Consider the following 24245-nt stretch of genomic DNA (forward strand, 5'->3'; position numbering starts at 1 on the left):
CCACTACCAAATGCCTGTCCCCTGTGGCCACCCTTTAAATTCCAAGGCATTTGTGATGGTCGTTGTTTAGAAGCAACTAGACTCAACTGACAACTGACATTAAACTGTTTTTTTTTGGGGGGTGGGGTGGGGCCATAACTGGCTGTGCTCAGGGGTTACTCCTGGCTCTACACTCAGCGATCACTCCTGGCAGTGCTCGAGGGACCATAAGGGGTGCCAGGGATTGAACTCAGGTTGGACATGTGCAAGGCAAATGCCCTACCTGCTGTCCTACACTGCCACTACCCCTCTGGCCTATAAACTGAACTTTATTATTATTTTTAAATCTTTGTTTTTCTACGAGTAAGGGGCAGGAGGTATGTGTTGTTTATCATGAAATATGGAACCATTTTTTTTTTTTTTTTGCTTTTTGGATCATACCTTGCGATGCACAGGGGTCACTCCTGGTTCTGCACTCAGGAATTACCCCTGGCGGTGCTCAGGGGACCATGTGGGATGCTGGGAATTTGAACACAGGTTGGCCGCGTGCAAGGCAAACGCCCTCCCCGCTGCGCTATTGCTCCAGCCTTGAAATATGGAACCATTTTATAGACTGTGTACATTCAAGGCGGAGAGGTAAACGGAGGCACCAGTGAACACTGTTTTCCAGGGTCTCAGGTGGAGCCTTTTATGAACCAGAAAGATGGCTTGGTGGGATTTCCCCCCTCTAAAAATATTTTTTTGGGGGGGTGCTGGAGCGATAGTACAGTGGGTAGGGCGTTTGCCTTGCATGTGGCTGACCTGGGTTCAAATCCCAGCATCTCATATGGTCCCCTGAGCACTGCCAGGAGTAATTCCTGAATGCAGAGCCAGGAGTAACCCCTGTGCATCGCCGGGTGTGACCCAAAAGGCAAAACGAAAAAAAATTTTTTTTGTGGGTATTTGTCGTTCTGTGTTTTGAGCCACATTTGGTAGTGCTCAAAACTTATTCCTGCCTCTGTGCTCAGGAATCACACCTGGCAGTGCTCAGGGGACTGTGCGGGGCTGGGGATTGAACTGGGGTCATCTGCTTTCAAGGCACGTGCCTGTGCCCGCTGTAGTGCCCTCTCTCTAGCTCCCCCCCAGGCGTGATGGAGTAGCACAGTCTCTCCCATGGGGGAGGGGTGGGCTTGCCAGGCTCCCCTGTGATATGGTGTCCCCGGCAGCCAGGAAGGGCGGTGGTGGTGGAGGTGACGGGGGAGGCAGGGCAGCGAGGAGGGTGCCTGACGGCCTTGTGTTTGGGGTCTTCTCTGCTCACCCACCCATTCCCTCTGTTCTGCGATTCCCCAGGAGCCTGCATGTAAATGGGCCCAGTCATGCCGCCCAGTAAGAAGCCAGAAAGCTCAGGAATCAGCGTGTCCAGTGGGCTGAGTCCGTGTTACCGGGGCAGCAGCTTCTCCCAGGCCCTGCAGGAAGATGATGACCTTGACTTCTCTCTGCCCGACATCCGACTAGAGGAGGGGGCCATGGAAGATGAGGAGCTCACCAACCTGAACTGGCTGCACGAGAGCAAGAACTTGCTCAAGAGCTTCGGGGAGTCCGTCCTTCGGAGCGTCAGCCCCGTCCAGGACCTGGATGATGACACCCCTCCGTCCCCCGCCCACTCTGACCTGCCCTACGATGCCAGGCAGAACCCCAACTGCAAGCCCCCCTACTCCTTCAGCTGCCTCATATTCATGGCCATCGAGGACTCGCCCAGCAAGCGCCTGCCCGTGAAGGACATTTACAGCTGGATCTTGGAACATTTCCCCTATTTTGAAAACGCACCGACTGGGTGGAAAAACTCGGTGAGACACAACCTGTCCTTGAACAAGTGTTTTAAGAAAGTGGACAAGGAGAGGAGTCAGGTAAGCCGGAGATCCGCGTGCGGCGCGTGCCTCTGCGTTTCTCGCCAAATAAAAGCGTCCCTGCACCCCACCTCGTCTCTCTGCAAGTCGCAGTTGTGGGGGGGGCGTGGGGGGATCATTTTGCTTCGTTTCCTGTGGCCCCCAGGAAAGACCTTTCTTCCTCCTGCAGCCGGTTGTTCTGGCGTCCCCGCGCTGGGTGAAGGGTTTCCCGGCTCTGACTCTCCTTACAGAGCCTGGTCTGCACCATCCTCCGGCTAGACGTACATGGTGCGCCTGCAGGGCTAGAGGGCTCGCTTTTGGTGTTGGGTGATACCTGGGCGGTGCTCCAGGCTTACTCCTGGGTCTGTGCTCAGGGATCACTCCTAGTGGGGCTGGGGATTGAACCTGGCTTGCTTGCCCTTGCCCTGCCCGCTGCACCGTTTCTCCAATCCCAGAGGGATCCTTTGGGATTGAGTCCGAGCCGAGGTGCGGGTGCCGGGGGCTGCCAGGAGCCAGGAGGCACGTGTGTGTATATAGCGTCTGAGGAAAAATGCCGCCAGTGCCAGAGGAGAATGGCATTTGTTTCCTTTCTGAATACTACCTGGAGACAGTCAGCTTCTTCAGGGGTCTGGAATAAATGGACAGAAATGGCTATCGGGAGCTCACTTGTTGTACTTAAAAACTCCAGGGATGAAACGGCGATGCAAATTACCAGGATGTTCTTAAGAGCAGGCAAATGGTTGGGAAGTACCTGGCACATCTGAAGCCTTTAGGATTTTTTCCCCCAATCCTTAGATTAGGTTTTTGCAGTGCCAGGGGTCAAACTCAGCCCTCCTATATGCAAAGTACCCAGCCTTTGAGCAATCTCCCTGCATCCTGCCGTGCCCCTCCCCCCCCCTTTTTTTGAGCAGACTTGATCCCAGGATTTCACACATACAAAGCAAGAGTCTCATTCCTGGTTCAAAGTTCTCATTAGAAACTGAGTTAAAAACAGGGTGAATTTGAAAAGCTTATACTGTTGGTGTTGGTAAGGCACTATCCTTGCATGCGGGCAACCAGGTGAGATTCCGGCACACCGGGATGGTCCCAGCGCTGCCAGGAGTGATCTCTGAGTGCAGAGCCAGGAGTAAGTCCTGAGCACTGTCAGATATTCCAAAGAAAGAAAGAAATAAGAAAGGAGGGAGGGGAGGAAGGAAGGAAGGAAGGAAGGAAGGAAGGAAGGAAGGAAGGAAGGAAGGAAGGAAGGAAGGAAGGAAGGAAGGAGAAAATTAAAAGGAAAATGGAAAATTTTTTGTGATGTTGGGGAATCAAACTCAGGTGTCATCTATGTAAAGGTGGCAGATGCTTTGACACTGAGCCATGTCCTTGGCCAACTGAGATGGTATTTCAATTTTTTTTTTTATTTTTTAATGAATCACCGTGAGATACTGTTACAGACTTGTAAACTGCTTACGCTTCAGTCATACAATGCTCGAGTACCCATCCCTCTACCAGTGCCCATTCTCCACCACCAATGTTCCTAGTATCCTTTCTGCCACTCTCTCCATATGCTCCTCTCCTGCCCCCTCCCCCCAACCCCCCCCCCCCCCCCCCCCGCCTCTGTGGCCGGCACATCCCTTTTACTCTGAGATGGAATTTTGACTTTTAAACCTTTAGCTCACGTTTCATGACCTGCTTAGATGGGTTTTTGTTCTTATTTTTAAGAAAATGGGGGGAGTTGGGGGTCACATCTCGAAGAGATCAGGGCTTGCTCCTGCACCAGAGGTGCTCAGAGGTGCTTCTGGCAGAGTTTTGGGGAGTCCGACTCAGGCCCGCTGCAGGGAAGGCCAGTGCCCCCCGCCGTACCATCTCTGTGGCCGCAAGATCAGCTCAGTGATGCGCTTTGCCCTTCTTGGACAGGGTTGGATGGGTGCCCTGGGGACAGGCTCGGCCCATTCGAGTCGGAAGATGTGAGCTCTGAGAAGCGTGGTGGCTGCAGTTAGGATGAAGTACTGGAAAATGTCCCTGAGCAGGTTCCACAGGGCTGGGTTTCCCAGCGGCCCTGGCACGGGGACAGCTGCTGTCCCTCTCTGGGAAGAGCCAGTGTGTGCTCAGGGTGCCCAGACTGCAGTGGGAGTTTGTTTCTTTATTTCCTGTTGTTCAGGGAACTGGGGCTGCCCCTGGCGGTGCTTGGCCCGTTGGAACTGATGGATGACAGTTCTGCCCCTCAGACCCAGGAGTGTGGGGACCACCGGGCCACGTGTGTGATGCTGTGGGCTTTGTGGTGCTTGGGCCTGAACTTCAGGTCTTTTTTTTTTTTCTTCTTCTTTTTCGGTCACACCCGGTGATGCACAGGAGTTCCTCCTGGCTCTGCACTCAGGAATGACTCCTGGCGGTGCTCGGGGGACCCTATGGGATGCTGGGAATCGAACCCGGGTCAGCTGCATGCAAAGCAAACGCCCTACCCGCTGTGCTATCACTCCAGTCCCTGAGCTTCAGGTCTTGAACATGCAAAGTGTGTGCCCCGGGTCCCCAAGGCCTCTCCTTGGCCCCACCAGGGAAATCTGGAGCCAGAGGAGGGAGCACGAAGCTGTGCTTCTCCTGCCTGTAGCTGGCTGTGCTCTTCTCTTCTCCTGGAATTAGCTTTTGTTCCTGGGGGTGCTGCAGCGTTGGGAGGGGTGTTGCCTTGGACGAGCAAGCAGCGGGCTCCAGCAGTGGAGCCTGAGCCTTTGAGTACAAATCCAGTGTGCTCACGTGTATTCCGGGGGCCCCCTTTTTCCCTATATAATTTGTCTTAACCGAAACAGTGAAAATGATGCTGCTTTTATTTTTTAAATTAAATCATTACGTCTTGGACTGGAGCGATAGCACAGCAGGTAGGGCGTTTGCCTTGTACGTAGAGAACCTGGGTTCGATTCCTCCATCCCTCTCGGAGAGCCCGGCAAGCTACTGAGAGTATCCCGCCCACACGGCAGAGCCTGGCAAGCTCCCCGTGGCGTATTTGATATGCCAAAAACAGTAACAAGTCTCACAGTGGAGATGTTACTGGTGCCCGCTTGAGCAAATCGATGAACAATGGGACCATAGTGCTACAGTACTGTTACATCTTATCAATTTTTTTTTTTTTGTAGGGGTAGGGGGAGTGTGGGGACAGTGTCATACTCAGTGGTGCTCAGGGTTTACTCCTGGCTCTGTGCTCAGGGAAAGCTCCCTCTTAGTGCTCAGAGGACCATCCGTGGTGTCAGGGATTAAGCCCTGGTGGGCTGTGTACAAGGCAAGTGCACTATCCACAGTATTTTATTTTATTTTTTTTGCTTTTGGGTCACACTGGCAGTGTACAGGGGTTACTCCTGGCTCTGCCTTCAGGAATTACTCCTGGCGGTGCCCGGGGGACCATATGGGATGCTGGGAATCAGGGTCAGCCGCGTGCAAGGCAAACGCCCTACCCACTGTGCTATCACTCCAGCACCCTTGTTTTTTTCTTTTTTGGGTCACTTCCGGCAATGCATGGAGTTTACGCCTGGCTTTGCACTCAGAAACTACTCCTGGCATTGCTCAGGTATCCACGGTATTATATCTCTGACCCATTTGGTTTGGGGCTGCTTCGATGGTGCTTCGGGGGTCACACCTGTGTCTCCAGCCCGCACCGTGCGCATTTGAGCCTGTGCTGCCATTTCCATAGCTCGGGGTGCCGCTTTGACCCGGGAGGTCTGTGGCATGCATCTCTTACCCCCTTCTCCTTCCCTCCACTTGCTTCCTGGACTAGAGAGTGTTGTTTTTTTGTTTGGAGGAAGAGGAGGAGGGTGGGAGCCATGCCTGGCAGTGCACTAAGGGCTATTCTGGTTCCGTGCTCAGGGTTTGCTTTCAGCCACGCTTGGAGGAACTGTGTGGTGCCAGGAATTAGGGTCTGTGCCATGCAAGGTGGGTGCCCTCGGGCTGGAGCAATAGCACAGCGGGTAGGGCGTTTGCCTTGCACACGGCCGACCGGGTTCGACTCCCAGCATCCTATATGGTCCCCAGAGCACCGCCAGGAGGAATTCCTGAGTGCAGAGCAGGAGTAACCCCTGTGCATTGCAAAAACAACAACAAAAACCGGCGGGTGCCCTATCCCCTGCACTTGCTCTCTGGCTTCTGGACTTGTTGATTGTTTTGAGAATCTTTTGGGGACTCTGAGTCATCGTTTCCCAAACCTTTGGTACCGACAGCTTTTGTAAGAGTGCGTGCTCTTGCCACAAGCCGGACAGTCTTAGAAAGCAGTTCCACGTGGAGAGGGAGAAGGAAGTGCGGAATCCCCCACAGCCACTCGTCCTGGGCAGGGCTTTGAAGGTCGGAACCCCTTCTGCAGGACCCTGTGTGCTGGGGGCTCCGTGCCCACCCTCCTTAATGCAATCCTGGTGCAGAGGCACCTGCTGAGGTGCCCGACAGACCAGCGGGGAGGGGGGCAGTGACGCAGGAGCGACAGGAGTACTGCAGGGCTGAGCGAAACGTGCTTGTGGTGGACAAATGCACCGTGACTCCCCCCTGCACCCCTTTTCGTGTGCTCCCGGGGGAGGGTTGTTATCTGCAGCCCTCGCCCTGTGCTAAGGTTTATCTTGCAGACTGTTGAGTCTGGCCTCGGAGCCCAGCCGAGCTATGTTCCTGATCCAGTGCTCATCCGTCCATCCGTCCTGTGCTTGGGTCATGCCCGGCATCTGCGGTGCTGTGAGAACCAAACCTGGAGTGGGCGCTTTCTCCTTTCTGCTTCGTTCCTCGGGGACCCTGGGGTGCCCCCGGCTAACCCCCAGTTGCTCTGCAGTGATCCCAGTGGCCCTGGCACCGTCACCGGGGGTTTTCTGCTGTGGCTGAGTAAAGCAGCAGGCATTTCCCTGACACTTGGCCCAGGCACAGTTGTGGCTTTGCAGGTACACCGTCCCAGCCCCCCAGGGAGTCTGACTTGGTGTTACCTCCTGCCCCGAGATGTGGCCTCAGCCCCGTCGGGGTGACGGTGTTCAATGGAGGGGAGAGCAGCGGCCTCACGGGTGCCCCCAAAGTTTCTGGGTCCCCGTGCTGCTCTTCAGAGCCAGGTTGGAGGTGTGGGGCCGTCCCATACCCCGAGGGCTTGGAACCGGGTCCGTGCTGGACACCTGTTTGTGTCTGAGCTGCCGGGCGGGTAGCACGGGGCATTGCGTCAGTGTCACCTGTGGCAGGGCCAGGCGGTGGGGGGGGGTGGGCGGGGGTGAGGCTGGTGGGCAGGTGCAGGTGGACAGGGGGACTCGGGTAGTCCACGCTCCCGGCTCCCTGCCTGAGTGGAGCGGCCTGAACTCGGATGCCCTTTTTGGGTTCGCTCCAAAGTGCGATTTCATCAGGAACATATTCTCATGAATGAGTCAGGCCGCGGAGAATAGACACTTGGGCTTCCGTTTTTAATCTCTTCTCTTTCTTTGGGGTTTTTCGCTCTTCGAGGACCTAAACGATGGCTTTATTATTATTATTATTATTTTTCTCATCAGGGCATGTTCACACATATCCAGTAGCAGGGATAAGACAGTGAATCTCTGAACCTGTGCCTGCAGTGGCCCACGCGGAGATGCCTAGCTCAGGGGATTAGCTTCCTTAATTCGCGCATTCTTTCTTGTTGGGTGCTGCAGGGGGCTGGTGGGGGGGGGTTTGGGGGTTCCTCCATGCCAGGGCCACTTGCACATGTGAGGCTTGCTCTGCGGCATACCAACTCCCCCTGCCTTTGGAGCTTTTTGTTTGTTGGCTTTTTGCTTTGAGAGGGCCACACCCAGGGATACTCAGAGGCTCCCGCAGTGCCTGAGCTCAGACCCGGGCCTCTGCATACCAGACACCTGCTCCGACCTGCCGAGTGTCACTCCAGCCCCACGTGCTTTGTTCCTGTTGTTGCAATTGTGCATGTATATTTTTTTTGGGGGGAGGGGAGTATCTGATAATAATTAGGAGGGTGCTGGGGGGGGGGAACCATATGGGACGCTGGGGCTCGAGCCCAGGTTGGCTGCCGCGCAAGGCAAACACCCTGCCCACTGTGCTGTCACTCCAGCCTCTGCATTTGTGTTTTGAAGCGAGCGAGTCCTTGACCTCCAATTATTTCATTCCAACACATTTTAGTCTGTGAATAAGAATAATTCATGGTTTCTTACATAACCACAATGCCAGTCACCCTTAACAAAATGAACAGTTCTTTGATATTGCTTAATACCAGGTCATATTCGCATGTCCCTAATGGCTTGCAAAATGTTTGCTTGAGTTAAGATCCAAACACGATTGCGCGCTGTGTTTGGCTGTTCGCTTCTTTTCGGGCTTTCCTTCTTAACAGTCCCGTCGCCCCACCTGCTTGGGGGTGCGCACGCCGCACTGCTCAGGGCCCAGCTCCTGCGTCTGCTCAGAGATCCTTCCTGGCGGGGCTCGGAGAGTGCGAAGTGGAAGGCAGACAGTGCTCCGGCCCCGTGTTCCTCCCCCTTTCTCATGCCCCTACGTGCTAGAGGGCTGCCCTTCCCCCACCCTGGATGGACTCTGGGAGGCTCCGGGTTCAGTCGTCATCCAGCATTGTAGGAATGTTGTTTCGTTGTTTTCATTTGCTCCTTTCCGGGCCGGAGAGATAGGACAGTGGGTAGGGCACTTTACCTCGCAAGGGGCCAATCCAGGCTTGATCCCCGGCATTCCATATGGTTCCCTGAGCACAGCCAGGAGTGATCCTTGAGTGCAGAGCCAGGAGTCAGCCCTGAGCACAGCTGGGTGTGGCCCAACACCCTTTCCCTGCCACTACCCTCCCCACCCCCCAAAAAATAAAACCCACCGCCACCACCAAATGATAGCTTTTTTCCTCTCCCTCTTCATTTTCTATGGAATGGAGGGAGGTGCTGGAGATGGATTCTTTTTTTTTTTTTTTTGCTTTTTGGGTCACACCCGGCGATGCACAGGGGTCACTCCTGGCTCATGCACTCAGGAATCACCCCTGGCGGTGCTCAGGGGACCATATGGGATGCTGGGATTCGAACCTGGGTCGGCCGCGTACAAGGCAAACGCCCTACCCGCTGTGCTATCGCTCCAGCCCCCAAGGTGGATTCTTTTTTAAATTAAAAAAAAATTTTTTTTTTTTTGGTTTTGTTTTGGGGCAATACCTGGCCAGGCTCAGAGGTTACTCTTGGCTCTGCACTCAGGAGTTATACTCCTGGTGGTGCTCGGGAAACCATATGGGATATCAGGGATCGAACCCGCGTGCAAGGCAAACGTCCTCCCCGCTGTCCTCTGGCTCTAGCCCCTGGGGGTAGATTCATGAGCCAGGGGCCAGTGTCAAAGGACAGAGCACTTGCTTAGCCTGAGGGAGGCCTGGGTTCTACCCCCAGCACCGCATAGCCCCCTGAGCACCACTGGGGTCCCCCCAAGTCCAGTGCAGACGCACAGAAAAGCAAGATGATTCTCTGGCTCCTCCTGTACCCCCCCAGCACCCCTCCCCTCCCCCCAAACATTTTGTGGGTGTTCTCTGTCTTCCCACACTGGAAGGTGGGTCACCCCACTCAGGGATTTCTGTGATGTCAGCTGCCCCCCCGCCCGCCTCCCGGAAAGCATCCCGTCAGCCCTTAGTGTAGTTTGTCTCTTGATGACCTGCCCCTGACTCACCCGAGATACAGTATCAAAGTCTGCCCTGAGACCTGTCTGCCCGGCACAGGCGGGGGCGGGGGGGGGTCTCGCTGCAGGGACGTCTGCAGGCTGAGATGGAGCAGGTCTCGGAGTTTCGAGCTCTCCGCCTTTCCTTTCCTCTCTCCTCTTGCCCCGGGAGCAAAGCAAGCATAGCTGGCCGAGCTTCTAAAGGGAGCGCCGTAGGAAACGGTGCTTGCTGTCGCCGAGCTGGGCTGAGCTGCTCCGGTCGCAGGCGGCCGGTGTCGGGGGCACCTCCTGTTCTGCTCTGGGTGCCGCGGGCACCCCGGGGCCCCTCCTCATGCACACAGAAACAGGAGTTCGCCTTTGCCTGGGGAGGCTGTGCGGGGGGCTCAGCAGAGAGTCGGACATCGCCTGCACGTGGAATGTGACGGTGCCCGTTGCATTTTCCTAGAGGACCCCCCCAATTTTGTTTAGTTTTTATTCTTTTTTGTTTGCTTTTGGGAGAGGGGGAACTACTCCCGGTGGTGCTGAGAGACTGATTCCCAGCGGTACTCAAGGGGAGCTGTGCGTTGATGGGTGGTACCAAAAAAATCTTTAAAATTTAAATCTTTAAAATTAAAAAAAAAGGGGCTGGAGAGATAGCACAGCGGGTAGGGCGTTTGCCTTGCACACGGCCGACCCGGGTTCAAATCCCAGCATCCCATATGGTCCCCTGAGCACGGCCAGGGGTAATTCCTGAGTGCAGAGCCAGGAGTAACCCCTGTGCATCGCCAGGTGTGACCCAAAAAGCCATAAATAAATAAATAAAATTAAAAAAAAATCTTTTTAGGAGCTGGTGCGATAGCATAGCGGGTAGGGCATTTGCCTTGCACGCGGCCGACCTGGGTTCGAATCCCAGCATCCCATATGGTCCCCTGAGCACCGCCAGGAGTAATTCCTAAGTGAAGAGCCAGGACTTAACCCTGTGCATCGCTGGGTGTGACCCAAAAAGCAAAAAAAAAAAAAAAATTTTTTTAAAATTTTCTTATATTCATTTTTGGGTTCAGGACCACACCTGGCGATGTTCAGGGCTTCCTCCTGGCTCTGCTCAGCAATCACTCTGGCGGGGCTTACAGGAAACCATAGGGTGCCTGGGTGTGAACCTGGGTTGGCTGCGTGTAAGGCAAGCACCTCACCCACCGTACTGTCTCTCTGGCCTCCATCCCTTTTATTTATTTTTTCAGTGGTGGGGGGATTTGGACCATACCTGGCATTGCTCAAGGATCACTCCAGGTGGTGATCCTGTGTGTTGGGGGAGATTGAGTTGGGGTCTTCTACTTGCAAGAAGCCTCATGAAGGGCTGACCATTGAACCCAGGCTCCTGCGTGCAAAACTTGGGCTCTGTATCTCCCCAGCCCTCCATTGTTTAGGTTTTTTTTCTTTCTTTCTTTTTTTTTAGCAGTGTTAGGGATCACTAGAGCCATAGCACAGCAGGTAGGGCGTTTGCCTTGCACGCAGCCGACCCGGTTCAATTCTTCCGCCCCTCTCGGAGAGCCCGGCAAGCTACCGAGAGTATCCCGCCTGCCCGGCAGAGCCTGGCAAGCTCCCCGTGGCGTATTCCATATGCCAAAAACAGTAACAACAAGTCTCACAATGGAGACGTTACTGGTCCCCGCTGGAGCAAATCAGTGAACAACAGGACGGCAGTACTACATACAGTGCTGCAGGGATCAAACCTAGGTCTCATATATGTGAGGCATATGCTTTGCTACTGAATCACATCCCAGGCACAATTTTTACATTTGTTTCTTTGTTTAATTTTTTAATTTTATTTTCATAAAGTTGTTCTCAGTAATTGATTATATTCAATATTTCAACACCAATCCCACCATCATTTCACCTTCTCACCACCATTATTTCAAACTTTCCCACCATCACTCAAGCCTGCCCTATGGGGCAGGTGCTAAATAATTTATTTTATGTTGCTTGTTATGAATAGTACGGGATGTCTTTAAAAATTTTAAAATCATCGGGGTTCAGAGACGTCTCTGCTCTCTTCCAAGATTCATTTGTGAGCCTCTGCGTAATGGCTGTTTATGCATTTGTGGGAGGCAGTTTGTGGGCATGACTGCCATGGAACAGGAAGGGCGGGGATATGAGGGGAAGCCGCCCGTTCAGTCACTGGTCTCGCATAACCTGAGATTTTCAGTGGATTCATTCTCATGCATGGAATACCTGGGAAGAGCCAGTGAAGGTCTGCTGTGTGGCAGCCATTGGGTTCTGGAGGTTTGTGGTGACCGGGATTCATTTGGGGCAGGTGGAGGGACAACACCTGCTCCCCTCGGAGGTGCCCTGGTGAAATCAGCCTGGTGTGGGGTGAGGAGACATCTCTGGAGTGCCGCTCTCTCCCGAGGTTCACTGTGAGTCTCTGGATCATGGCCGTTAATGCGCTTAAATGGCACCCATGGGGCAGTTTGTGGGCGCGACTGCCAGGAAATCTGGAGGGTGGGAAGATGGGAGGAGGCAGTCCATTCTCCCAACTCTACAGTTTTAGACTTTTGGGAGGTGGGTGGGGGTCCACCTGATGGTACTCAGGACTTACTCCTGGTGGTGCTTGGGAATTAAATCTAGGTCTGCCACGGGTAAGGCAAGTGCCTTCTGCCCTGTACTATCTCTCCGGCCCCTAGTTTTTAGATTCTTTTTTTTTTTTTTGGATCACACCCGGCGATGCACAGGGGTTACTCCTGGCTCTGCACTCAGGAATTACCCCTGGCGGTGCTCAGGGGACCATATGGGATGCTGGGAATCGAACCCGGGTCAGCTGCATGCAAGGCAAACGCCCTACCCGCTGTGCTATTGACTACAGCAGTGACATTGAGAGGACGTCTTGGGGATGCCCAGAATGCAGTGTCCCATGCTTTGTCACTGGACTGACCCAGTGAAGTAGATCCCATGAATTTTCCTTCTTCAGATGGGGAGCCAAGCTCAGAGTGGACAAGGAAATCCTGGTGGCCACACAGCTAGTCAGAGCAGAACCGGAATTCACCCCAATTCCCTCCAGTTTTGAGGGGCACACACTTGATTCTGGTGCGTGAATTTTTGTCTTTCTAGTACGAGTCAGAGCCCCCTCTTGGTTTGTGTACTATTGTATGTGATAGTTGTTTGTTATTTATTACTGCTGATGTCTACCATACCTCGTTTGTAAGTTAAGCCTTACCACCCGGACCTGTGGCAATGGCCGCCTGGCTAACCAACCCTCAGGAAATCGTTCTCAGAACCTCCCTGGTGGAGTCGAGGCCGCCCTGGGGTTTACCCTCTGGAATATCCTGGGTGGAATACACAGGTTCATCCTGCGGAGTGAATACCCGGGACTTGCCACACTGGCCTCATAGCTGACAGCCCGGGGCCTGCTGCCTCACACAGAGTGCGGGGCCGTTGGCATTCACCCGGCTGACCGTGGAGCCCCGGGTCATCTTAAGTCACCCGTGAGCCCTGGTAAGCTGCCGGGCGGTGTGAGAGTTTACAGAAAATACCAGTGCTTTGCCAACAGGCACTTCGTGTTTTTTTTTTCCCTTTTGTTATCATCTGAAACAGAAGCCGGGTCCATATATTTCGTTTACTTTGGGGTTTTGGGTGTCACAGCACCTGCAGATGCTCAGCGGTTCCTTCTGGCTCTGTGGGTGGGCTCGGTTCCGGCGGTGCTCGGGGCTGTAAGTGGCGGACTCAGCTGGGATTGGCTGCTGCTATGGGTCCGTCTCTGACTCCTGCAGGCTAATGTGCTGTTGTTTGATATCATTTCGTGCACGAGGCAGGTCATTTATTCATTTGTGTGGCATTTTTTGGTCACACAGCGAAGCTCAGGGGTTCCTCCTGGCTCTGCACTCAGGAATTCCCCCTGGCAGTGCTCGGGGACCATATGGGGTGCCGAGGGTTGAAACTGGGTTGGCCGTGTGCAAAGCAAACACCCTTCCTGCTGTACTGTCTTTCTCACCACTTGAGGCAGGTTTTTCGAGTACAGATTTGGGCTTTTTTTTCCACTTCTACTCCCTCCCCCGTCCCCCAAGCATTTGAACGCTTTTGCCCTTTGTTTCCAACAAATACATTTCACTCGGCCCTGTGGGAGTTACCACGTGGTAACGTGTGCTTCCGTAGGTCCGAAGTGTGCAGACAGGGGAACCGACTCAGGCTGTTCTGGTGGAAATGCCTGTCTGTTTTAGACTGTCGGGATCTCAGCACCCATCAGTTCCAGCCTTCTGAGGGCCCAACGCGTATGCGCTCACCCAGTGAAATGACGTGGTGAGGTCACAGGTGAAAAGAAAAAGTGAGATTTGGCTCTTGGCTTTGAGGAGCGTACATTCCAGGAAAATGGGAAACTTAATACAAATCCAGGAAGAACAAACCGCGGGGGCGGGGGGCGGAGGGGGATGAGGGCCGTGCAGATCAGTCTGTGATCAGTGTCAGTTGACCTCAGCCAAGGAAGTGGCCCTCTCCCGAGGAGATTGGGAGCGGCGATAGGAGATAGTAGCGGGTTTTGAGTTTCCTTGTGTGGAAGTGCGTGAGTCGAGTGTTGACCAAGCGATCTTTGCTGGAGGAGGAGCTGGAGGCCCCCCACAAATGGTTTCCTTAGGGTGAGATATTTGGGTGTTTGCTGGAGAAAATGTGAACGAGACAAGCTGGCCGTGGATTGTCCTCGGACGCACAGTTCAGGCCTTCGGACGTGGACATCCGTCGTGCCACTCTGCCGGCTCTTCTGGTTTCTGTTTCCAGACGCTTCTCATTCGAGCTTGTCCTTGCTTCAGGAAGGTGGAAGGGGAATGCAGGAAAGAATAAAAGGTTTTTTGGGGGGTGCCTACCAATGTTCAAGTGCTTTCACAGAGCCCCACACTTGGCTTTCATTTCATTGGCCAGAGTGTAAAAGCATGTTCACATGACCCTTCTTGGCTGCAAGGAAGTCTGGGAAATGTAGTCTTTGAACTACATTAGAAACCCAAATGAAATGTTGGTTCTATTAGCAAGGGAATTTTTTTTTTTAATTTCATTTTTGGGGCTGGAGGGATAGCATAGCGGGTAAGGCATCTGCCTTGCACGCGGCCAACCCGGGTTTGAGTCTTCCATCCCTCTCAGAGAGCCCAGCAAACTACCGAGGGTATCCCGCCTACACAGCAGAGCCTGGCAGGCTACCTGTGGTGTATTCGGTATGCCAAAAACAGTAACAACAAGTCTCACAATGGAGATGTTACTGGTGCCCACTCAGGCAAATCGATGAACAACGGGACAGCGGTGACAGTGATATTTTTGCTATAATATTCTAGGTGCTTAGGAGATGAATGTTGCCATGCCCTAAGGATATGTTAAAATAGCCTTAGAGAAAAAGGAGCGAGGCAGGTAGTCTGGTGGTTATAGAAATAAGTATTAGGAGTTGGTGGGGGAGCAAGGGTGCTGGGGGGAAGACTTTAAATTGCTCTAGTGGTTCAAGTAAAGCAATGCCATCAGCTAATTTTCTTAGGATTTTTTTGGAGGGGGAGAACATATGGGTACAGAGGTTCGGACCTGAGTTAGGTGCATGCAAGGTAAGCGCCTCACCTGCCATGCTCTCTCTTTGGCCCCTCACCCATTACAAAAAGATATCCTAGTTAATGAAGATTTTCTTTTTTTTTTTTTTGTTTTTGGGTCACACCCGGTGATGCACAGGGGTTACTCCTGGCTCTTCACTCAGGAATTACCCCTGGCGGTGCTCAGGGGACCATATGGGATGCTGGGATTAGAACCCGGGTCGGCCGCGTGCAAGGCAAACGCCCTACCCGCTGTGCTATCGCTCCAGCCCCTAATGAAGATTTTCTTTAAGACTTCTGGTAAAACTGCATTTAGTATCTGTGTGGTATTTTGAGGGCCACATGTGACAGTGCATAGGGGTTACTTCTGGGTCTGAACTCAGGAATCACTCCTGGTGGGTTCGGGGGACCATATGGGATGCCGGGGATCAAACCCAGGTTGGCCACGTGCAAGGCAAGTACCTGTTGTAGTATCCTTTCGGCCCTGCATTTAGCGTTAGACCGGTGGAGGTAAAGATGTCATCTGTGCCAGAGGACAAGGAGATAAGGACTCAGGGCCCGAGCAGTAGTACAGTGGGTCGGGCATTTGCCTTGCATGCAGCTGACCTGGGTCTGATCTCAGGCTTTCCATAGGGTCCCCCAAGCTCCACCAGGAGTAATTCTTCAGTACAGAGCCAGGAGTAACCCCTGGGCATCGCAGGTTGTGATCCAAAAAGCAAAAAACAAAAAAAGAAGGACTCTATGCGAAGTGACTGTGCCTGCAGAGTGAAGTTAGACCAACGTGGCTCTTTAGATGTGACTTCACGCTTGGCTCTCTGAGGCTGAGCACAGCTCCTCGAGCACAGTGACGCTTTGGGCTTGGTGTGCGTGCATGCCGGGTGTGCAGACAGCTGTAACCCATGCTTGTCGTAGTACCTTCAGTGTCCTGGACCCTGCAGAGAGCCTCTCCAGTCCCCCTTCCTTTCGTCCCTCTTGCACCTTGGGTTCTTCCCTGGGCCCCGGCATTGGAGGTCTTCTACCAACGGAGCTCTGGGAACTAGCACGTGGGAAGCCGGGACTGCCCTCCGGGGACCGAGCAATGAGGGATTTTACTAGTGTCATGAGCCAGGAAACAGTCAGCCAGCAGCACGGTCGGTTGTGCGCGCTTTGGTTTTTGAAGGAATGACCGAATCCTGTTTCTCTCTCTCTCTGTCTCTCTCTCTGTCTCTCTCTCTGTCTCTCTGTCTCTGTCTCTCTCTCACTCTCTCTCTGTCTCTCTGTCTCTGTCTCTCTGTCTCTGTCTCTCTGTCTCTCTCTCTCTCACTCTCTCTGTCTCTCTGTCTCTGTCTCTCTGTCTCTGTCTCTCTGTCTCTCTCTGTCTCTCTGTCTCTGTCTCTCTCACTCTCTCACTCTCTCCTTGTGCTCTTTGTGCTGGTGGGGGGCGGGGGAGGTCTCCCGTGGCTCCCCCCTGCCACCCCCGACTCACCAGGCACCAGAACAGGCTGTGTGGCCCGAGCTGAGGGCGTAGGCAATCCGGAGTCCTCAGATACCTCCCAGAGTGCTGAGTTCCTTCCAGAATCTTCCATAGAGGTAATTCGCCTGGAAACCTGTACTCAGCACAGCGCAGTGACATGGGCAGAAGAAGCCTCAGTTTGCCCGTGAAAAATTCAACTTGACCCTCCAGAGAAGAAAGAAGGACCAGGCCCAGAGAGCAGATGAATCAGGGAGGCACCGTGGGTGTCCAGGCTTGATTCCCCCTACGGGGCCCCACACACCCAGTAACCCCTGAGCACTGTGGAAGGAGCTCCACAAAAAGAACCATAACATAAGAAAAAGCTTCCATTGTGTGTAGACTCCTCTTGCATTTTGGAGCCCGCTGTGTTGTGTGTGTGTGTGTGTGTGTGTGTGTGTGTGTGTGTGTGTGTGCGCGCGCGCGGGGATGACTGGTGTGGTCCATTGGGTCCCTGGTTCTCCTAGACCCTCCAGCGGGGAGCTTAGGCTTAGGTTTAGGGGTTAGGCGGCTCCAACCTCAGACTGATCTTTTGAGTGAAATTCGAGAGGGGTGTTGAGCACCTTAAGGGGAGGCACCCTATCAGTGGGCGGTTTGCTGTGCGAGTTTTAGGCTTAGCAGAGAAATCCGGTAGAGGCATAAATCTGGGATGCATTAGTGCCTAGTTGGTGGAAACTAAAGAGGATTTTTGGATTACCTCTCGGTCAGAAAGGAGGTGAAACCAAACCTCTCCTCAGTCCTAACATTCCCGTGCCATGAGCATCGGACCAGAGCAACCTTCCCCAGAGGCCAGTAACCAGAGCATCCTGGAACGACGGGGAGGGGGTCAGGGGGTGCTGGGATGGTGGGGGATGAGAGCCGGGGATGCTGGGGTGTTGGAGGGCGGTCACCAAGGGTGCAGGAATGACAGGGTTGGGGCAGTTAGTGGCCTCACATGCAGGTGATGAGGGTCAGGAGCACTTTGAGTGTGTTCACTTAAGGAAGCTTGATTTCCATTTTTCTCATTGCTTATTTTTTCCCCAAAGAGGAGGCAGTATTCCAAGTTAAGTTTGGGTGCCTCTGGACTGGGAGATTCATTTTGAGGTATAGTTAGCAGATGAATAAAGACAGCAAGAAAAAGGTGATGAGATGAAGAAAGAACAGCTCAGAATCATTTCAGGAATAGCTTACCTGCAGCGGATGGGGTGATTGTCATTCTGCAAGTGGGAGAGGACAGTCCAGACCTTGGCCTTTGGTGGCGAGAAGCGGGCGCTTTTCACCCCCAGTCGGACCAGTGCAGTGTACCTCAGTAACCCACCCCGGTAGCAGAGCCCCCAACCTGTGACTTCCGTGAATTCCCTGCCATCTGGTCCCTGGCTGGAGAGAGGAATTTTTCTTGTGTATGTGTCTCCATAGCAACGCGTTTGCAGTTGATATGGAAAGTAAGCAGTTGCCTTAGCAACCGAGTCGCTGCTGATGTGGTGGTGGCTTCCTGGCTTTCCGGAGCTGGTAAGCCGGCCACACTCGTGGAGATGTATCTCAGGGCGCGGCCAGGGAGGCAGGGCGGATTCAGGCCAGCTGTAAGAGAGAGAGAGAGAGAAAGAGAGAGAGAGAGAGAGAGAGAGAGAGAGAGAGAGAGAGAGAGAGAGAGAGAGAGAGAGAGAGAGAGAGAGAGAGAGAGATATCACAGTCCCTCCCTCTTCCAGAAGGAAGGGCTCGCCGAGGTAATAAATCAGACCCAAGTAGCTGCTGTCAGTGGAAATAGATTTAAAGGGGGATCTCCTGGTGGAATTTATTTAGTTCCGTTTAAAGGAGAATGTCTTAGTCAGGGCACATTTGGTGCAAGGACAGGGAAGATGCCCAATTTGGCTTAAGTAAAAGAGGTGCTTGTTCGAGGGCCCGATCCTCAGTCCTGTGGGCCGGCGGGGGGGGGGGCGGGGGCGGTGGCAGAACTCTCAGGTCCCTGGGAATTGGGGTGATGGCGCCTGTGACCCTCCGTGGCCACCTGTATGCCACCCTGGCCTGGCTTGGAGCTCCCCTCCGCCCGCACCTGCAGCCCAGCTTCCTCCCTCTGCACGTCTTGGGGTGGTGTGTCTGGGGTGGTGTGTCTGGGGTGGTGTGTTGGTGGGCGCCGGCTCTGGCACTTGATATCCCCTGTCCCCAGCAGTGTCACCCTCAGCCTCTGTGCCTGTGGATCCCGCACACGCGTGTTTGTTCTTCCCATGTTGCTCCTTGACTCGGGCAGGGTGGGGGCTCCCCTCCCCCACCTCCTGGCTGTAGGCCTTGATGGAGCCACAGCTGCAGCGGGGCCAGGAGCTTGAAGCGCTTTCTGAAAGGCTGGGTCTTTGGGAAACGGGCAAAAAGACGTCTCGGGTGCTCTGTGTCGGAGTCGGGCATTGCTCACGGTCTGGGGACAGGGGCACAATAGGGAACTTCCATCTGATCCCCAGCTGTCATCTCTGGGATGACGTTGTCTTCCTCGGGTGCTGGGGGGTGGGGCAGGGGGCTCTGGCGTCCTGCCCGCTGCCCTCAGATGGCCTTGTGATTCGTGGGTTGGGTGGTCGTGGATAGTGATGACTTCCTGTGCCCTGTTCGAGACCACAGTCAGCGGCAGCCCCTGGGCAGGCTCCGTCCACATCAGGATCAGCAGCTCACAAGGTTGGTTCGAGGACCCCCTCCCTCCCACAGCACCACCTGTGCCGGCCTGAGGTATGGCATCAATGGTTAGAGAGAGAGAGAGAGAGAGAGAGAGAGAGAGAGTGTGTGTGTGTGTAGGGGAGGGCTGGGGGAAACAAAAATGCTCTTGGCTGGTGTTTCTCCATGTGGCCCCATGGCGTCCCCCAGATATCCCAGGGGGGCCACAGGTCGAAGTGGCATTCGTGGGGAGTCTCAGCACAAGATTCTGGGGCCAGCCAGTCGGACAGGGGTCAGGCACAGGAAGGAAGCAAGGTCGGAAAGGGATTGAGAAACAGGACTGCAGGCCAAGGACCAGACCTCAGATTGCAAAAGCCCAGTGGCAGGGCCTGCCGAGCAGAGATGAAAGGGGACCGGGAAGGTTGAAAGTGACCTTTGCCGCTTGCCAAGGGATTGGCCAATGACCAGAGTGACGCGGTTTTGTTCCCTAGAGAAAAAAGTGACTCTGAAGGGTTCGAGAGCCTGGGAAGGCAGCTGGGACAGGAGGCCACATTTCCTTTTCTTTCGCTTTTTGGGTCACACCCGGCGATGCACAGGGGTTAGTCCTGGCTCTGCTCTCAGGAATTCCTCCTGGCGGTGCTCAGGGGATCCTATGGGATGCTGGGAATCGAACCCGGGTGGGCCGCGTGCAAGGCGAATCTCCTAAGCCCGGCCCAGCAGGGAACAGCACCTTGTGGCAGGGAGCTATGAGACCATTTGTGCCACCAGTGCGGGGGAGGAGGACATGGTGGTTCGGGTGAAGTCGCAGGGGTGCTGGGGCTGGCTGGGAGTTGGGCGAAGCCCCTGACTCCCTAGGCTCAGAGAGGTTGCGGCTCGCTGAAGCGACACCAGGTGTTGAGCTAACCGCTCCTGAGCGTTTCCTCTGCCCCCGAGAGTGATACAGAGGGCTGCCGGGGGAAGGTGCTGGGCCCTGCCACTTTTTTTTTTTTTTTTTTTTTAGGGCTACACCTCACAGTGCTCAGGGCTTCTGCTTCTGTGCTCAGGGATCATTCCTGGTGGGCTTAGACTACTCTGAACCCCACCCTTGGCCCCTAAGAGCCACTTTTGAGACCCCAGCCCACTGTACTATTTCTCTGGCCCCTCCTCTGTGGCTTTTGGTTATTTATTTATGTATTTATTTTTGCTTTTTGGGTCATACCCGGCGATGCACAGGGGTCACTCCTGGCTCTGCACTCAGGAATTACTCCTGGCAGTGCTTAGGGGACCATATGGGATGCTGGGAATCGAACCCGGGTTGGCCGTGTGCAAGGCAAATGCCCTACCCGCTGTGCTATGGCTCCAGCCCCCTCTGTGGCTTTTGGAATGCTGCCCGGGAGCCTGGCATTGACCTGTGGGCTCCTAGAGCAGAGCCCTGGCATATGCAGACACAAGACAGACCCCAGCAGTTCCGAGATATTTGGTCCGGGGTGACTTCCTGCTGTTCCAGGACGTTTATGGAGAAAGAGGCAGGGACATCAGTTTCCCATCAGTTTTACTAATGGGACCGCGGTTGTCTGCAGACACAAAAAAACAGCGTATGTTTTGTTTCTCTCTTTTTTTTTTTCCCTTTTGGGTCACATTGGCGATGCTCAGGGGCTTCTGCTGGCTCTGCACTCAGGAATTTCTCCTAGTGGTGCTCAGGGAACCATATGGGATGCCGGGGATCTGACCCAGGTTGGCTGCGTTTGAGGCAAATGCCCTACTCACTGTACTATCGCTCCAACCCCCTTGCTTGCCTTTTTATTTTTTTTTTCTTTTTGGGTCACACCCAGAGATGCTCAGGGGTTACTCCTGGCTCTGCACTCAGGAATTACTCCTGGTGGTGCTCCGGGGACCATATGGGATGCTGGGGATCGAACCCAGATTGGCTGCGTGCAAGGCAAACGCCCTACCCACTGTACTATCACTCCGGCCCCCTTGTTTGCCATTTTAAGTGTTTAGCTCTTTAAAAACAAAACAAAAAAAATTGGTCCATGGGTGGACCTAAGTCTGGGAACTTGAGTGTTTTTCCATCGGAGTTGGTGGTAATTTGTTTTCTGTCATTTGGGCTTATGGAAGGGGTCAAGGGGTCATTCTACTGTGAGATTATGGGAGAAGCCTATCTCTTTTTTGTTTGTTTGTTTTTTGGGGGTCATATCTGGCAGTGCTCAGGAGTTACTCTTGGCTCTGTGCTGAATATTTACTCCCGTCGGGGCTTGGGGGACTATGTGGGATGCCTCAAATCGGCCGCGTATGAGGCATTGTCCTATCTGCTGTACTATGGCTCTGGCCCGAGACGCCTGTCTTCTAAATAAACTCAGTTCTCTGGGTCCGCTGGTAAAGTCTGGGTGCCCGGTGAGAGGCGTTCTCTCATACAGTGATCAAACACCCATCCCCCCACCAGTGCACGTTTCCCACCACAGTATTCCCTGTATACCCCCCTTTCCCTCCCCCTGCCTCCGTGGCAGACAGTTTCCCCCCTACTCTCTCTCTCTACTTATAGGTATTATGGTTTGCAATATAAATACAGAGAGGCCATCACGGTTGGTCCTTTATTTTTTAGCACACATCTCCCATCCGAGCCATCCCCCCAACCATCATTGACTTACTAATCCCGTCTCTATCCCTTCTCTCCCAGCTCATGAGGCAAAAGCTTCCACCTGTGGAGCAATCTTCCTGGCCCTTGTCTCTACTGTCCTTGGGCGTTAGTCTCATATTATGATATCTTGTATTCCACAAATCAATGCAATCATTCTATGTCTGCCCCTCTCTTTCTTACCCATTTCACTTAGCATGATACTCTCCATGTCCATCCACTTATAAGCAAATTTCATGACTTCATCTTTCCTAACAGCTGCATAGTATTCCATTGTGTAGATGTACCACAGTCTCTTTAAGCAATCGTTTGTTCTCGGGCACTCGGGTTGTTTCCAGATCCTGGCTACTGTGAACAGTGCTACAGTGAACATACAGGTGCAGATGTCGTTTCTGCTGTGCTTTTTGCGCCCTCGGGGTATATTCCCAGCAGTGGTATTGGGGGTCCTGTGGACTAGCTTCTGTTCTTTCTGCTCAGCACTTGTGTCGGCCTTCCTAGACTCCCCTTCCCTGGGCCCCGGGAAGGTGGTGCTCACAACGAGACAAGGGTCCTGAGACACAAAGACTCGAGGTGAGTTTCTGCAATCCCGTCCCCGCTGAGCCAGGGCCCGGGTCTGCGTGCCCTCGGGTCTGGCCCTCTCTTCTCTCCTCATTATACTGCTGCCGCCGCCAGGACCCCGACTGACTGGAAGTGAACATGAACGCGTCCCGTTTACATGCAATTTTCTCTCCTTCGCGTGTCTTACTTTGTCACCAAAAAGGAGCTACACTTTTGTAAGTGATTTATCGTGGCGGCGTGTGACCTTTGAAAATAATGTTCCAACCCAGCACATTTTTGTTTCATTAATTGGGCAGAGCGCCCTTGTGGGTTCGTCTCTGAGCGAGGCTGTGGGCAGTTTCGAGGGGCCCGCCTGAGTCTGCCTGCCTTTGGGTAGAGCTCCCTGCATCTTCCCTGCTGAGCGAAGGGCCAGATCCCATTTGCATGTTCTGCATGGAGGATGCAGATTCCCAGAAACACAAATCTTTTTAAGTATCTTTTCTTTTTTTTTCTTTTGTGGTCACATCCAGTGATGCTCAGCTTCGCTCCTGGCTCTGCACTCAGGAATTACCCCTGGCAGTGCTCGGGGAACCGTACGGGATGCTGGGGATCGAACCTGGGTCGGCCGTGTGCAAGGCTAATGCCCTACCTGCTGTGCTATTGCTCTTGCCCCAGAAACACAAGTCTTATCTGTGGGTTTGTTTTCAAATTTTTTAGTTAGGTTATCATAATGCTTTTTTGGTTTGTTTTGTTCCTGCTGTTTTTTGAGGGCCACACTCGGCTGTGCCCAGGGTTTGCTCTGGTTCTGTGCTCAGGGAGTCCTCCTGGCAGGGCTCAGGGGACTGTATGAACGATGATGCTGGGAATTGAACTAGGGTTGGTCACATGCAAGGCAAGCACCCTGTTTACTTCATTATCACTCCACCTCCCTGACTCTCCCCCTTTTTTTTTTGCTTTTTGGGTCAAACCCGGCGATGCTCAGGGGTTACTCCTGGCTCTGCGCTCAGGAATTAACTCCTGGCGGTGCTCAGGGGACCATATGGGATGCTGGGGATCGAACCCGGGTCAGCCACATGCAAGGCAAATGCCCTACCTGCTGTGCTATCGCTCCAGCTCCTGTTTGTTAATTTTTATTTATTTATTTTATTGAATCACCATGAAATATGTTTAGACTTTCATGATTATGTTTCGGTCCTACAATGTTCGAGCACCCATCCCTCCACCGGCGCACGTTTTCCACCACAAATGTCCCCAGTATCTCTCCCGCCACCCCCACACCTCATCCCACCCCGTGCCTCTCTCTGCAGCAGGCACCTTCTTACTAAGCTCTCTCTACTTTTGGGCATCGTGGTTTGCAATATGGATACTGAGAGACCATCCCGTTTGGTCCTTTGCCTACTCTCAGCACACATCTCCCATCCCGAACGCTCCCTCCAGCCGTCATTAAACTTGGTGGTCCCTTCTTTATCCCAGCTGCCTTTTCTCCCAGCACGTGAGGCCAGCGTCCAAGCCGAGGGGCGAGCCTCGTGGTCCTTACCTCTACTGTCCTTAGGACTAAGTTACTTTGTATTCCACAAATGAGTTCTTTGGCTTCTTCTAAAGGTTTCCCCCCATCCCGTTGATCAGTTCAGACCATGTGAGATGGTTTCCCTGAAATAAGGCTAATTCAGTAAAGCTATAATGCTCCCCCTGCCCCTGCCCACCTCGCCCCTGCATGGCACTCTGAGCCTTCTCCAAACCCTTCCTTTAATCCTTTGCAAATGCTGATTTCATACTTAGAAACAGGCTTTGTGCCAGTGGAGGGTGGTGGTGGGGAGGGAGGCCTACAGGGAGGGAGTCAGGGCTTATGCTGGGTGATGTGTGACTTCTGTGCCAGCCGCTTCCGGGAGTCACACGTCAGGTGTCTGGTGCTTACCGGGGATGCTTGAGTCTGGGACCACAGCTTCTGTCTCCCGCACTTGAACTTCCGCTTTGATCATGAGTGATTTGTCAGCCGTGCCGGTGGGCTTCCTCCCCCTCTTGCTTTTGTTATTGTTAGT

At 53.6% G+C, this 24245-nt stretch overlaps 1 protein-coding gene across 8 annotated transcripts in view; it reads left to right on the top strand.

Annotated features, from left to right (window-relative positions):
• The window catches only part of FOXN3 (forkhead box N3), a 407334-nt gene that overhangs the window by 209512 nt on the left and 173577 nt on the right, over positions 1–24245 (top strand). For all 8 annotated transcript variants that reach the window (XM_055133774.1, XM_055133773.1, XM_055133780.1 and 5 more), the window contains one exon: positions 1309–1865. In XM_055133774.1, coding sequence (XP_054989749.1) covers positions 1323–1865 — 543 coding nt within the window. In that variant the 5' untranslated portion in view covers positions 1309–1322. The remainder of the gene's footprint in view (positions 1–1308; positions 1866–24245) is intronic.

Source organism: Sorex araneus, chromosome 3, assembly GCF_027595985.1.
Source record: "Sorex araneus isolate mSorAra2 chromosome 3, mSorAra2.pri, whole genome shotgun sequence".
NCBI lineage: Eukaryota > Metazoa > Chordata > Mammalia > Eulipotyphla > Soricidae > Sorex > Sorex araneus.